This window comes from Ranitomeya variabilis, chromosome 5, assembly GCF_051348905.1.
Source record: "Ranitomeya variabilis isolate aRanVar5 chromosome 5, aRanVar5.hap1, whole genome shotgun sequence".
Taxonomy (NCBI): Eukaryota; Metazoa; Chordata; class Amphibia; order Anura; family Dendrobatidae; genus Ranitomeya; species Ranitomeya variabilis.
The window spans coordinates 208,813,838-208,830,874 of record NC_135236.1 but is presented as its reverse complement, the minus strand read 5'-3'; the positions used below and the strand labels follow the sequence as shown (position 1 = coordinate 208,830,874).

General features: G+C 46.5%; 1 protein-coding gene across 1 annotated transcript in view; it reads left to right on the top strand.

Moving 5' to 3' along the window:
* The window catches only part of MYO5C (myosin VC), a 425,456-nt gene that overhangs the window by 62,153 nt on the left and 346,266 nt on the right, over window positions 1–17,037 (top strand). The window contains exons 2-3 of the mRNA XM_077263765.1: window positions 6,165–6,275; window positions 15,236–15,398. Coding sequence (XP_077119880.1) covers window positions 6,165–6,275; window positions 15,236–15,398 — 274 coding nt within the window. The remainder of the gene's footprint in view (window positions 1–6,164; window positions 6,276–15,235; window positions 15,399–17,037) is intronic.

Sequence of the window (17,037 nt, the reverse complement as noted above, 5' to 3'; positions counted from 1 at the left end):
GGATTACAGTTCAGGTGGTAGAAACATGAACTCAACAGGAGACCTGGATACTGTAGCCAACCAATTATTTAATCTGGAAGAGGAGTGGCAAATTCCTGCGAGATCCAGGCCTTGTTCATTTTCAAATAAGTAAGCCGGTCAATGTTATCGGAGGATAGTCACATGCGACGGTCTGTTAGTACACCACCTGCGGCACTAAAGACGCGTTCCGATAATACACTAGCAGCAGGGCAAGCTAGCACCTCCAATGCATACTGGCTTAGCTCTGGCCATGTATCCAGCTTAGAGACCCAAAATTTGAAGGGGGAAGAGCCGTCTGGGAGTACAGTAAGAGGGCAAGACATGTAGTCTGTCACCATCTGACGGAAACGTTGCCTCCTGCTGACTGCAGCCGTCTGTGATGGTGTAGACATGTGTGGCGGGCACACAAAACTGTGCCACAGTTGGGCCATACTGGTCTTGCCTTGTGCTGAGGCACTGATTCTGCTCCCTCTTTGAGCAGAGCTTCCTCCACTGCCTCAACGCACTGAGCTGCTTTGTAAAGCACTAGCAGCACTGCTCTCACTTGGACTGGAGAAGATGATGGAATTCACCAGTGTGTCTTGGTACTCCCGCATTTTACGCTCCTGGTTCAACGGTGTTATGAGGCTTTGTAAGTTGTTCAGGTAGCAAGGATCTAGGAGGGTGTACACCCAATAATCAGCCGTGTTCAGAATGTGGGCGATGCGGCGGTCATTTCTCAGGCACTGCAGCATGTAATCAGCCATGTGCTGCAGACTGCCAACTGGCCAAGAAACGCTGTCCCCTGCTTGAGGCATGATCTCTGCCTGCTCTGCATCACCCCACCCTCACTCTACACACTGACTACTGGAGAATTGTGTAACTCCCTCCTCTGGACCTATGTCTTCCTCCTCCATTGACTCCTCCTCATCCTCCTCACAAAGTGTCCCCTGCCTAGGCCTTTGTGAGGAACCACGTAGCGCTGACTGTCCAGAAGCTGATGGAAGTGGTGACTCCTCATCCTCCACCTCTTCCACAACATCATCCCTTAGCGCTTGCAGTGTTTGTTGAAGCAGGCAGATAAGGGGGACAGTCATGCTGACTAGTGCATCATCTGCACTCGCCATCCGCGTGGAATCATCGAAGGAACGCAAAACCTGGCAGACATCCTTCATAGTGGCCCACTCAGTGGTTGTGAAGTCTGAACGGCGCGGAGTGCGACTTCTTTGCGCCTGATGCAGCTGGTACTCCATTACTGCTGGCTGCTGCTCACACAACCGCTCCAACATGTGTAACGTGGAATTCCACCTGGTGGGTAGGTCACATATGATGCGATGTTCCGGAAGGCGGAATCGGCGCTGCAGAGCTGCAATGCGCGATCTTGCCATGCTGGAACGCCGCAAGTGAGCACACTCTAGGTGGACCTTGTGCAGCAGTGCATCAAGATCCGGATAGTCCCTCAAAAAACTCTGCACGACCAAGTTGAGCACATGTGCCAGACATGGGATGTGAGTGAGGTTGCCTAGGGCCAGAGCTGCCACCAGATTTCGGCCATTGTCACACACTACCATGCCTGGCTAGCGATTCGCTGGCACAAACCACACGTCGCTCTCCTGCGTGATGGCATTCCAGAGCTCCTGCGCTGTGTGGCTTCGATTCCCCAAAGAAATTAATTTCAAGACGGCCTGTTGACGTTTGGCCACAGCTGTGCTCATGTTGGTCATAACAGGTATCGCCCCTGTCCATGGCTACTGGTCCACGCATTGGTGGTGAGGTGGACCTTGCTACTGATGGCGTTCAGTAGTGCGTGTTTTATGTGTCCCTCCACATGCTTGTGCAGGGCAGGGACGGCTTGCCTGCTGAAATAAAAGCAGCTGGGCACATTGTATTGTGGGACTGCCAATGCCATCAAGTTACTGAAGCTGTCAGTCTCCACCAGCCTGAATGACAGCATTTCAAGGGACAGTAGTTTTGCAATGCCAGCATTCAGAGCCTGTGCTCGGGGGTGGTTTACCGAGAATGGCCGCCTTTTCTCCCATGCCTGTGCTACCGATGGCTGTAGACTGAGCTGGGAGTGTGAGGATGACTGGGAACTTGGTGCTGCGGGTGGAATTACTGTGGGTCTCTGGACAACAGTGCCAGAGGTTCTTCCATGGCGATCCTGTGAGGAAGCCGAACCAGCTGTGTGTGAGCTGGAGGAAGAGGCAACAACACGAGCTGAAGAGGTGGTAGGTGCCGCTGTTGGTTGACCTAGGTCTTCAGTGTGTTTTTGTAACTCCACCGCATGCTTGGTCCGCACATGTTTCCACATATTTGTGGTATTGAGGTTGCTGACATTTTTCCCTCTTTTGACTTTCTGATGACACACCTTGCATTTGACAAAGCAAATGTCATCTGCAACTGTGTCAAAAAAGGACCAGGCAGTGCAAGTCTTGGGAGCGCCCGTTTTGGCTTTTGGAAGAGGCATGCTCCTAACAGGTGCCGAAGTGGAGGCTACAGGAACCGCAGTCTTCCCCCTCCCTCTCCCTCTTTGGCCCGTTCGGAGAATCTCTTCCTCAGAGCTGTTCCCACCACCTTCCTGTACCTCACGCCACGATGGGTCAAGGACCTCATCATCTACACTACCCTCTGCCACCAACTGCTCCTCCTGGGTAGTTTCGTCAGCACAGTACGCACCAGAAAGTGGCACCTGTGTCTCATCATCAGATGCGTACTGCGGTGTGGTGACCGGAGGCACTGGCCCACCCGCCTCTTCAGAGTCTGAGAGACAAAGCTGTTGGGCATCACTGCAGACTGCCTCTTCTTCCATTTCTCCAATGCTGCTTGGCTGGCCCCCTGTTTCCAAGCCAAGAGATTCAGAGAACAGAAGTAGAGATGGCTCCTGTCCTGGGCTCTCTGACTGCCTGGGCAATTTGGCAGGTGGTGAAGAGACAGATGGGTGCTCTCCAGTGCTCTGTGCCTGAGAGGATGTGGCATAATTGAAGTCGATGCGTTAGCTGCCATCCATCCGACAACGGCTTCAATTTGTTCTTCACGCAGCAGCAGTGTACAGCGATCTCCTACAAAGCTGTGCATGAAGGACTGTTCCCTGCTGAAACTGGGTGATGATGAGTCACCGGTGCCCGCAGCAGGCACAGAATCCCCACGTCCTCTCCCTGCTCCGCGCCCACGCCCACGTGCCTTACTCCCTGCCCTCTTCATCTTGGTTGACTGATAAAGATAAGCAGAAAAGTACTAAGGGCTTAGTGTGCTTATTCCTGAACAGCTCCTAACAGGTATAAGAAACACTAATTTTCTAAAGTGTGGACTAGACTTTAATATGAGCTAATGTGGCCTACACAACTGTAAAGTGGTGTGTTTGGTGAACTTTATTATTTTTTTTTTTTTTTTTTGCAGAAATGACTACAGAGCGATGTGCACTCACACAGAGACCGTGCAGACAGCCGTAAACGGCTCTGCAAGGCCAAAAAAAGCTCCTCAATGTAATACTATGTAGTGTTTTTCCACACTTTAGCTGGATACGGGTGGAAAGCCACTAATAGGAAATATTTGAAAAAATGTGCAGCAGGCTGCACTAATTGCAAAAAAGGACAATGGAAAGAACGGTATGAGGCAGTGACGCACCCTGAGCTGAATACAGCCGGCTGTGGCTGCACATGGACTACAGAGCGATGTGCACTCACACAGAGACCTTGCAGACAGCTGTGAACAGCGTTGCAAGGCAAAAGCAAGGTTCTCACACAGCGGTTGCTAAATTAGCCTGGGTTAAGCACAATGAAGCAAATCGCTATCTCTAAACTGGCCCTCAGTCAGAACACAGCGTCCTGTCCCTAACTGAATTCACAGCAGAGTGAGCCCTAAATGTCGGCAGCGACTTTTAGGGTGCATCATGACATCATTTCAGCAGCCAATCACAGCCATGCCAGTACTTCCATGCCCACCATGCAGAACAAGATGTGCCCACACTTCTAATCAGTCCTCATTGGCTGAATTCGGGCAGTTTGAATTCTGGGAACTTCCGATTCCGGTATCCGATATATGGAAAATATCGGAACTCGGTATCGGAATTCCGATACCGCAAATATCGGCCGATACCCGATACTTGCACTAGTGATGATAAGAAACGTTGTAATATATCTTATCAGAGGAATTATCTGCTTCTTTCTCGTCCTGGACTGATCAATTAATTTCATCCAATTCACTGTTAAAAATTGTATTAAGTGAATACAGATTTTCACATCATTGTGATAAGAGATGGCAGGCAGTATTCACAAAATGCTTTGAGGGAGGGAGGTAGGAAGATCTAGAACAGTGGTCTCAAATGAAAATCATGCTCAGGGCCACTTAGCAAAATCTCGTTAGGGCTCCTGCCGCAATGTTAAATTTGGGCTGGGATGACACAGTACAACAGAAGTCATGTGGCAAAAGTTTACTTTATGTACCTGCTACATCATGGTGTAATACAAGTAATTGGTGTTTCATTTTGATCCCTTGTGTACTGCGACACCAGAGTCCCCTAGATACAGTATGATGGCCCCACACCTCCCCTACATACAGTATATTGGCCCCACAGCTGTGGTGCTAATGCCATATTGACAGTGCTGCAGCCGGTCTGTGAACTCTAAGAAGACTTTCCGTCTTTACGGGTCAAGCTGCTGAGCTCATTGACTGTTTGCCACACTGTCGAAGTGAATTTTGCATTCCTGCCAATACCAGACACCAATATCCCTACTAACCAGAATCCCTCAATGTCTGTCCGCTATTTCATCCTTCTTCTCCACTAGATTTCTAAAACTTAACATGGACAAAACAGAATTCATTGTCTTTCCCCCATCTCATGCGACCCCCCCCAACGAACCTATCCATTACAATAAACGGCTGCCCACTCTCCCCAGTCCCACAAGCTCGCTGCCTCGGGGTAATCCTTGACACTGATCTCTCCTTCAAACCGCATATCCAGCCCTTTCCATTTCCTGCCACCTTCAACTCAAAAATATTTCACGGATCTGTACATTCCTAAACCAAGAATCTGCAAAAACCCTAGTCCATGCCCTCATCATCTCCCGCCTCGACTACTGTAACCTCCTGCTCTGTGGCCTCCCCTCTAACACTCTCGCACCCCTCCAATCTATTCTAAACTCAGCTGCCCGACTAATCCACCTGTCCCCCCGCTATTCCCCGGCCTCTCCCCTCTGTAAATCCCTTTACTTGCTCCCCATTACCCAGAGACTCCAGTACAAAAGCCTAACCATGACATACAAAGCCATCCACAACCTGTGTCCTCCATACACCTGTGACCTCGTGTCCCGGTACTTTCCTGCACGCAACCTCAGATCCTCACAAGATCTCCTTCTCTTATCTCCTCCTCCCACAATCGCATACAAGATTTCTCTCGCGCATCACCCCTACTCTGGAACTCTCTACCGCAACATATGAGACTATCACCTACCATCGAAACCTTCAAAAAGAACCTGAAGACCCACCTCTTCCGGCAAGCCTACAACCTACAGTAACCACCGATCCACCAAACCACTGCAAGATCAGCTCTCTCCTCACCTACTGTATCCTCACCCATCCCTTGTAGATTGTGAGCCCTCGCGGGCAGGGTCCTCTCTCCTCCTGTACCAGCTGTGACTTGTATTGTTTAAGATTATTGTACTTGTTTTTATTATGTATACCTCTTCTCACATGTAAAGCGCCATGGAATAAATAGCGCTATAATAATAAATAATAATAATAATATCAGCACGAGGGGCTCAGCAATGGTCCCAGTGTCAGTAACTAAAGTGGAGTTTGTTTTTATAATAAACTGCATTCAAGGGAGAAGATCTTCTGAAAGGTAACAACCATTTTAACAGTAAGTGATCAATTTACACAATTTTCCTTGCAATCAATTTGAGAGTCATGACGTGGCCGCCAACCACCTTGGGCTTGATTTTATACTAATTTGAAATTGTGACAGTTATCTATTGCCTTTGGTAAACTTAAGAAAACCGGTAATGTAGAACTCGCTTGTCTTGTTTAAGCTATTTGCTGACAGAAAGGTAAAAACAATGTTCATACATTAATTTAAGCGGAATCTTGCACAAGTATCAAGTGAATGCAGTATTGTCACATTATATATAGTTCATAAATCAAACCAATTACACTCCCTTTTGTTGCAGTTTAACCGGGTGTGGATCCCTGATGCAGATGAGGTGTGGAGATCTGCTGAGATCACAAAGGACTTGAAGATTGGGGACAGTGTGCTTCATTTATGCTTGGAAGATGGCACTGTAAGGAACAATGATAAAATGTTGTTTTTTGCGCAATTTGTATACAATGCAGTAAACTCAGTTAAAAGATAAATAGACATGTTTGACAGCTAACTGCACTGGCGGCTGGACTATATTTTGTAAGGACTCATTCAGATGTCAGTTTTTCTCATACAAAGTCTATACGCGTTTTTCACAGATAGAACCTATTATAGTTTATGGAGCTGTTCCCATCTGTGTATTTTTGCGGAGTGAGTGCTCTGCACAAACTCACAGATATACACTGTTAAAATGCCAGGTTTTTGCAAAGTAAAAAATAAATCATGCCATTATTATTTCAGAACTTTTTCCACCTTCAATGTCACCCATAATTTATACAATTCTATTGAAAAATAAACTTAAATATTTTCAGGTAGAAAAAGAAAAATGATATGCTAAAAAAAAAGAAAGGACAGCACCTCCAAAAATCATACAATGATCTAATGCCTCTCGGCAAAAATATATATAACTGAACATGAGGTTCTTAGTTTAACTTTCTGATCACACTGTATGAAGCCCACTGCCACGTTACGGCAATCCTCGTAGTGGGTCCTACCGCCCTAACGGAGCAGAGCCATGCGCCAACCATCGCCACAGTGGCAATGCACCAGCAGGGCAGACGGTCTGGTGCCCCACAGCACCCATGCTGCAAGACTGAGTCCCCATGACTCCAGACCGCGCCACTCCACCAGCACAAAATTGCAGCAACAACGGCCGCCACACAGCACCCACACCAAATGAAAGGAGTAATGAAATTCACCTTCCTCCAGCTCCTCAGTGAGAGCAAAAATGGGCTAGACCCCTTACTTTGCAGTCTCCTGCTAATTAAAATCACCTGTGCCAAATGGGAGTAGTGCACATCCGAAGAAAAAAAAAAAAGGACGGAACATGCAATATGCTCAAAAAAGAGAAAGGACAGCACCTCCAAAAATCATACAATGATCTAATACCTCATTGCAGCATGGGTGCTGTGGGGCAACAGGTCGTCCGCCCTGCTGGTGCATTGCCACTGTGGCGGTGGTCGCCGCATGGCTCCACTCCATTAGGGTCGTAGGACCCACTACGAGGTTTGCCATGATGTGGCAGTGGGCTTCATACAGTCTGATCAGAATGTTAAACTGAAAACCTCATGTTCCGTTATATAAATTTTTGCCTGGCGGCTTTAGATCAATGTATGATTTTTGGAGGTGCGGTTCATGCTCTTTTTTTTTTTTTCCTTTTGTGCAAAGCAAAAGAAAAATTATAAATTGTGATTGCTTAGATGTACGCACCCTTATACTAAAACTTTATTGAAGTACCTTTTGAATTTGACAGCATTCAGTCGTTTTGTCTAGATGTCTATCAGCATGGCACGTCTATAATTGTCAATCTTTCCGCACTCTTCCTTTAGTTAGTGCTCCATATCTGTCAGATTGTGAGGACATCTACTGTGTATAGTGCCCTTTATAGGTTATCCCACAGATTTTAAATTGGATTCAGGCTAGGTTCTAGCTGGGCCAGCCCAACTTTGATTTTCTTCTGGCAAAGCTATAATTAATTGATTTGAACATATGCCTAGGGTCATTGCCAAAAAGTGAAATCCCTATTCATCTTTTGCAGTGACCTGAAGGTATTATTGCAGAATTGATTGAACTTTGGAACTGTTAATAATTCTCTCCACCTTGCCTAAAGTGCCAGTTCCAGATGCTGAAAAACTGCCCCAAAACATAATGCAGCCTCCATCATGCTTCACTGTGGGTATGGTTTCCTTTTGATGATGTGCCATTTTGGCTTTGTGCCAAGCATAACTTTTATTATTATGGACAAAAAGTTGAACCTCAGTCTCCTCAGACCATAACGTTTTCCCACATGTTTTGGCAGATTTGATGTGGGTTTTTGGGCATGTATTGTCCTTGTAAGAAAATACTTCCTTCTTGCCACACTACCCCTTAGGCCAGACTTATTAAGGCTATGGGAGATTGTTGTCATATGCAGTTCACAACCAGTACAATTCCTACAGCTCCTTTAATTCTGCTGTAGGTCTCTTGGCAGTTTCCAGGACCAATTGTCTTCTTATCTTGTCATTGACGTCTAGTTGGACATCACATTCTAGGTATTACACTGTTTTGTCAAATTTGAGCCACTTGTTAATGTCTGTCTTCACAGTGTTACATGTTATATCTAATGCTTTGGAAATTTTATTGCACCCTTCTCCTGACTGATAACTTTGAACAATGAAATCCTTTGCTGTGTTGTAAGTTTTTTACAAACCATGGCTTTTACTTTAAAATGCAGCTAAGAAAATGTCAAGAAAATACTATTAGAGCAGCTAAACTTTATATGGAATTAACCAGAATCACTGTAAATGATGGCAGCTGTGTACTGGCTACCATTTAACATAAGTTTGAGGGTACTCTCACACTAGTGTATAACACGGCCTAGTGCTATCCGATGTTTTATCATATAGCACTCAGCCCCATTGTAATGCAACTGCAAAGCAGTTGCACGCAACCTCCACCAGGGGGTGCAGGTAAGGGAAAAAAGGTAGCACTCACCGTGCAGCACCACAGTGCAGAGCGCGAAGCGCCACTAGGAGGTGGCATTGTAGTCAGACAGGCCAGTCAGCAACAATCAGGAAGACTAAGTAGCAGAGGTCACAGCAATGCACGTGGTTAGAGACCAGCCAGAAATCAGAACCAGACGGGAGCACGGGATCCAAAACGTGAGACAGAAGACGTAGTCGGGGTACGAGCCAGAGAGACAAAGCCAGATGGGAAACGTAGTCACAGAGACGGAAAGCAGGAGGCAGGGTTCAGAATTCAAGTCGAGTCATAGACTGTAGGGACTCACCAAACACACACTACGTCAGGGATAGAGAATGGGTCAGGCACAAATACGGGTAGTCAGAGGCAGAAGGATCACTAAGGTATATGGGTCAGCTGCTCAAGCCAGAGACTGGAACTATCGCTGACAAATGCTACCAGAAATGGCACCAATAAATAGCCACCCACGAACCAAAGAGAGGCAGGAAAGGTTATAACCCCACCATAACCAGGCCAGGGAAAGAAAAGCAAGAATCAAACTCTGACCTGGATCATGACATTATCCTCCTCTCAAGGGGGGCCACTGGACCCCCAGGTTTCCCTGGATACCGAACATGAAAGGCCCGGATCAACCGATCCTCAAGGACTGATTGTGCTGGAACCCAGGACCGATCCTCAGGACCGTAACCCTTCCAATGGACCAGATATTGGAGTGAGTGACGGACCATGCGAGAGTCCACAATCCATTCTACCTCATACTCACTCTGACCATCCACCGAAATAAGTGGCGGCAGAGATGAAGACCTCCCTGAGGAAGACCCCAATGGTTTCAGAAGAGCTTTATGGAACACGTTGGGGATCCGTAGTGATGAGGGAAGGCGCAAACGAAAGGCCACAGGATTGACTACCTCTATAATCTCATAAGGGCCAATGAACTTGGGCCCCAACTTAGCCGAAGGAACATTAAGCTTAATATTCCTGGTGGACAAGCATACCTTATCCCCAACCCGGAATACTGGCATCACAGATCGTCTTTTGTCAGCAAAGAATTTATACCTCCCCTGAGCCCCCCAATGTCCCCCTGAACCTCCTGCCACACCTCCCTCAACCGTTGAGCAACTAGACCAGCCCCAGGACACCCTGAATCCAGTTGGGAAAATTCCCCAAAATGATGGTGAAACCCATAATTACAGAAGAAAGGGGAGGTGCTCGTGGACTGATTAATGCGATTATTAAAAGCGAATTCAGCCACAGGCAAAGAGGAACACCAATTGTCCTGCCAAGCTGTGGTCAGACATCGCAAGATTTGTTCCAGGGACTGATTGGTCCTCTCTGTCTGACCATTAGTCTCAGAATGATATTCTGAAGAAAAGGTCAAAAAGATACCCAACCATTTACAAAAGGCCCTCCAAAACTTGGACCCCTGTCTGAAACCACACTCACAGGCACACCATGCAAGCGCACCACATGTTCAACAAACAATTTAGCTAACGTCTCTGCATTAGGCAGACCTGTTAAAGGTACAAAATGTGTCTGCTTGCTAAATCTGTCCACCACCACCCAAATGACCGTTTTACCACTAGAAGGAGGAAGATTGGTGATGAAATCCATGTACAGATTAGTCCATGGTTTATCAGTAATTGGCAATGGCACCAAGTCCCCATCCGGCCGGCTATGGGATTTCTTAGGATGACACAAACTTCACCACATCCGAGGCCAACGAGGATCACCAAAACAACCTAGAGACAGCTTTACGGGTAACCAAGATTCTAGGATGCCCACTCAGGGCTGAATCATGAAACTCCCGGAGTATCCGGAGGTGAAATTGAATGGGCACAAAGAGCTTGTTACCCGGCAATGGCGGAGGGCCAAGAGATTGGACCTCACAAATCTCCCGCTCCAATACCGAAGATACCCCAGCCACCACTACACCGTGCTAAAGAATGGAGGAAGGAGGTTCAGGAGGTGATATCGGGTCCAAACTATGAGACAAGGCATCAGCCTTGACATTTTTAGAACCGGTTCGAAAGGTAATAGAGAATTGAAACTGTGAGAAGAAAAGTGACCATCTCACCTGTGTCGATGTCAACATTTTAGCAGACTTGATGTACGCCAGATTCTTATGATCTGTAATTGCAGTGATTCGATGGACCACCCCCTCCAAAAAATGCCTCCATTCTTCAAATGCCAGTTTAATGGCTAGTAACTCTTACCCACATCATAATTCTTTTCTGCAGAAGAGAATTTCTTCAAGAAGAAGGCACAATGTCTTAAATTGGTCAAAGTAGTAGGTCCCTGAGACAATACCGCCCCCACCTCTGAGGTGTCCTCCTCCACAATAAACAGTTCAGATGGATCTGGTTGAATCAATACAGGGGCAGACATAAAACATTTCTCTAAAGCCAAAAATGCTGCTGTGGCTGGAGCAGGCCAACTCTTGATATCAGAACCCTTTTGGGTCAAATCAGTGAGGGGTTTGAAAATTTGAGAAAACCCCCTTAAAAGTTTCCTATAATAATTAGCGAACCCCAAGAACCGCTGAAGGCCTTTAAGATCCTCTGGGTTGCACGCAGTTCACAATGGCTTGAACGTTTCTGGGGTCAATACGAAACCCCTTAGCAGACAAGATGAACCCCAGAAAGGACAATTCCTGAACCAAAAACAAACATTTCTCTGGTTTAGCAAAAAGACAGTTCTCCCGGATCCTCTGGAGAACAGCACGCAGATGACTTATGTGGATGAATTCTTCAGAAATAAAATGGACACTGTCCTTGGTGAGAGGTGTAGAATCAATGGCAATAATCTTTATGGGAGTCTCCAACCTAACTGTCCCTAACTTACAGCTGGCAACCAGTTTAGAGTCAATCAGGTTCAGGGATGACCCACAGTCCAAAAAAGCCAAAGTAGGAGTCAAACATTTCTCAACATCAAGTTCCACTTTTAACAGTACTTTAAGGAATGAGGAAAAAGGTACCTGTGAGTATGGGCAACCTCCTCGGTAGTTACCCAGACTTAGGCGTTTCCTGACACCTTGGGAGTAGTAGGACATGAGGGACAGTCCTTCTTCCGATGTCCTGGGGCACTGCAGTAAAAACAAAGTTTACTCTCCCGTCGATGTCTCCTCTCCTCCTCCTTGATGGTGATGGCCCCTATTTCCATGGGCTCAGAAGGTTGTGAGAGTTCCGGCTTAACTGGAAGGCAAGGAGCCTCCCGATGTACGACTCCTCTCTCCCGTAACCTCCGATCCATGCGAACAGCTTGAGTCACGGCTTCTTCCAGAGAGCTGGGAGGCGAATGGAAAACCAGAGTGTCCTTTAAATGATCAGATAGTGCCCTCCGGAACTGACACCTGAGTGCTGAGTTGTTCCAGGTCACTTCTGGGGACCATCGCCGAAACTCCGAACAGTACCATTCGACACAGAGCATTCCTTGGGATAGACCCATAATAGTGTCCTCTGCCAATCTGACTCAGTCTGGTTCATCATAGATGAGGCCCAGAGCCTCAAAGAACCTGTCCACAGACATTCTCTCAGGAGCGATCGGGGGTAAGGAAAAAGCCCAAGACTGTGGACCCTTCCTCAATAAAGATATAGTTATCCCCACCCACTGACTCTCATCCCCTGAAAATAGTAGTTTGCAACCCTCTCAGAGAAGCTGTCAGGGAGTTTCACCGAAGGTTCAGGAGAGTGCAGAGACATGTCGGTCACCTCACCAGACTTACTGACAGAGGGATATCCAAACAAAAAAAGGTGTTAAACCGCACCCTTAATCGTCCAAGTCTTTCAAGACCAAGAGGCGCATGTCAAAACCAGGGAGTCCATATCCAGATAGATAAAAAAAACTGCGCCTCAAACTGTAGTGAAGATTAAATCTTACATTTTATTCTGCCTAATGTGGCAACGTTTCGGTCCAGAGACCTTTTTCAAGCACAGAGGGAGTCCCCCGGGCTATCTTACCTGTCTCTGCCATTTCCCTCTGCACCTGCCTCTGGGAAGTAACCAAAGCCCTGTGCTCCACAGATAACTCCTGCATCATCTGAGTAAGGTTATTCACTTGGTCACCCAGAGTATGGAGTGGATCCATGCCAGAGAAAGGGAAAAAAAGTTTGAAATCCCCTTGAAATGCTTGGGTCAGTGATAATGTAATGCAACTGCAAGGCATTTGCACATAACCTCCACCAGGGGCGCAGGTAAGGGGAAAAAGCTAGCACTCATCGTGTAGCACCACAGTGCAGAGCGCGGAGCACCACTAGAGGTGGCAGAGTAGTCAGACAGGCCAGTCACGAAGACGAAGTACCTGAGGTCACAGCAATGCACGTGGTCAGAGACAAGCCCAAAATCGGAACCAGACGGGAGCGCAGGATCCAAAACATGAGACAAAAGACGTAGTTGGGGTATGAGCCAAAGAGTCAAAGACAGTCGGGAAACATAGTAACAGAGACAGAAAGCAGGAGGCAGGATTCAAAATTCAAGTCGAGTCATACACTGTAGGGAACCAGCAAACACACACTAAGTCAGGGATGGGGAACGGGTCAGGCACAAAAACGGGTAGACAGAGGCAGAAGGATCACTAGGGTATATGGGTCAGCTGCTCAAGCCAGAGACTGGAATGATCACTGACAAATGCTACCAGAAATGGCACCAATAAATAGCCACCCACGAACCAAAGAGAGGCAGGTATGGTTAACCCAGTCATAACCAGGCCGGGTAAAGAAAAGCAAGAAGAAAACCACGACCTGGATCATGACACCTATGTTATATTATGGGGTAGTGCAGATCTGTAATTTTTTTTCTCATGCCGTTTCGGCATAAAAAAAAAAATAGGACCATATGCACTCATACAAGTTTTTTGCATTGTTTTTTTTTCGTCTGGAAAAATTGATCAAATTCTGGTGTAATTTTTTATAAAGAAAAAAACAAAACACTTCTTGAAAGACATGATATGTAATGTTTTACATTTCATGTTAAAGCTTGCTACAGCTGTATAAATTTGCTTTATAGGTACAACATCGTGGATCTGTAAGGGTATGTGCACACATGTTTTTCAGGAGGATTTTACCGGAAAAAGCACTTAAAAATTGCTTCAAAGAATGAACGTATGCCTTTCTATGTGAAAACAATTTGCTATGCAAATATTCAGGCTTTTGAGTGTTTTTTAATCATTTCAAGTTTCTAAAGATGCCAAATGTACCGTATTTTTCAGACTATAAGACACACCGGACCATAAGACGCACCACAAACTTGGGGTGAAAATAGTAGAAATATAAAAGATTTTTATAAGATGGGGGTCCATCCTATTGTCCAAATTTTTAGGTATCTTACCTGAGGGCTGGCAGTAGCAGAGCAGGGTCACAGGAGGCAAGGTGGCAGCAGAGGTGCGGTGATGCTGAGGCACGGTGGATGGTATGGCGTGCCCTTGAGCAGTGTCCCTTCCGGCTTAGGTGGGCGATGCTGCGACCCGGTGACCACGGGGAGGTTACGGCAGTGGTGTGGTGGCGGCAGAGGTGCGGTCACCTCAGGTGAGGTGTAGCCGCGGGCCGGTATCCAAGGCAAGCAGCAGAGCCGGGTTAAGCTCCGGTTTCTCTGTGGCAGCGGCAATCTTCCTGAGGCCACGCGTGCGCAGATTGAGTAATCTGCTTCCCGGGCTTCAGGAAAATGGCTGCGGGAAGCAGCGCGTGCGCAGATGGAGATCGCGGCGGCCAATTTCCTAAAGCTGAGATCTCAATCTGCGAACTCTGCTTCAGGAAAATGGCTGCCGCGATCTCGATCTGCGCACACGTGGCCGACCGCGGCCATTTTCCTGAAGCCCTGGGAAGCAGAGAACAATCTACGCACACGCGTTCTCAGGAAGATGGCTGCCACCACCGAGAAAGCCATGATTCACCCGGCTCTGCTGCTCACCTTGGATACCGAGCTGTGGCATCACCTCACCTGTGGAAGGGACCCTGCTCAGGTGCACGCCATACCGCCCCTCAACATCCCCGCACCTCAGTCACTGTCACACCATTGCTGCAACCAACCGGTAAGCCTAGGTTCGAACTATAAGACCCCCCCCCCCATTTTCCTCTCAATTTTTTGGGGGAAAAAGTGTGTCTTATAGTCCGAAAAATACGGTAAGTTGACCATTCTTTAAGCATCTTACAATATATTTCAATGAGAAGGCCTAAAAAGCGCCTGAAAAACTCGGGCATTTTTATAGCGTTTTCCCAGCTTTTTCAATTCAGAAAATGCTAGCAGTTTCTTAACTGTTGAATAAAGAGTAAAAAATGACCAGAAAACTCCATTAGAAAAGATGATTATAAAAAGGATGGAAAATTGCTAATAAAAAAGCCACCGATGGTCAAAAAGGATGAAGCAATCACTCAGGAAATGAAGCTAAACTTAGTAACAGTACATTTGGTATATTATTGCTGTTTTGTAGGACTTGAAATATGTGATTGAGAAAGGTCTGCCTCCTCTTAGAAATCCAGACATTCTTGTAGGAGAAAATGACCTCACTGCCCTCAGTTATTTGCATGAGCCAGCTGTCCTGCACAACCTTAAAGTGCGATTCATGGAGTCAAAACTTATCTACACCTACAGTGGTAAGTCAATACAGCTCAACTACTATTTGTACAGTACTATGTGTGTCATACAACTGAAACTATTACAAATAGGTAAACGTCTAACAATGTTTTGGTGTTATCTCACGCTTTTCGTTTTTTCTACATAGTAATGATATTAAATTGTATTTCTTCTTTAATGCAGAGGTCCATGGTGTCTCTCTAATGCAGGGGTGCACAACATTTTTTGATGCAAGGGCCACATTGCCATACTGAACCAATCTCAAAGGCCGCAAAAAAATGTAAATGGGTAATTACATGACTACATCACCAGAACCGCCATTAGTACAATAATACATTACCAGAACCAAAATTATAAGGAGGATTTTAATCATTTCTGCTAAAAATAAAATATTTTGAACTCAGGCTAACTTAAGATGAGTTTTTGGAGAAGGAACTCACAAATTCTCCTCGTAATCTCAAATCTCTAAATTTTGAGGATTTTTAAGTTTTAAGATAGCCATGAAGCATGTTATGGATTGCTACATGTGCACCGTCATTATGAGTGTTGCACCAGAGCCATCATTAGTACATGAATGCAGCACTAGAACCACCATCAGTACATGAATGCAGTGCCAGAACCGCTGTCTACTGTCAGTGCATGAATGCAGCACCAGACCCATCATCAGTACCTCAATACAGCACCAGAAACACCATCAGTACAATTATATAACACCCATCTTACGACAACAATCAATTGCAATGTCAGGGCAGCATATACAATTGTATCTCATGAACCTACAACTCCCATAATGTGCTGAACCTGTCAGCAGGATTGTGCACAGTAACCTACGCACAGTGTCAGGTCGGCGCCGTTACACTGATTACAATGATACCTATGTTGATGAAATCCGTCTTATGGTTGTTCTTTAACCCCTTTCTGCCAATGGACGTACTATTCCGTCCATGTGGGGTGGGCCCTAATTCCCAAGGACGGAATAGTACGTCCAGCGCGATCGGCCGCGCTCACGGGTGGAGCGCGGCCGGGTGTCAGCTGCCTATCGCAGCTGACATCCGGCACAATGTGCCAGGAGCGGTCACGGACCGCCCCCAGCACATTAACCCCCGGCACACCGCGATCAAACATGATCGCGGTGTGCCGGCGGTACAGGGAAGCATCGCGCAGGGAGGGGGCTCCCTGCGGGCTTCCCTGAGACCCCCGGAGCAACGCGATGTGATCGCGTTGCTGCGAGGGTCTCTTACCTTGTATCCCTGCAGGCCCCGGATCCAAAATGGCCGCGGGGCTGCATCTGGGTCCTGCAAGGATTACTTCCGGGTGCAGAGCAGGCTGCAGATGAAAGCAGCAGCCTGCACTGCTGGAAGTAAGATCGCCGATTTGACAGAGTGCTGTGCTGTCAAATTGGCGATCTGTGATGTCCCCCCCTGGGACAAAGTAAAAAAGTTTAAAAAAAAAATTCCACATGTGTAAAAAAAAAATAAAAAAAAAATTCCTAAATAAAGAAAAAAAATATATATATTATTCCCATAAATACATTTCTTTATCTAAATAAAAAAAATCAAACAATAAAAGTACACATATTTAGTATCGCCACGTCCGTAACGACCCCACCTATAAAACTATATCACTAGTTAACCCCTTCAGTGAACACCGTAAAAAAAA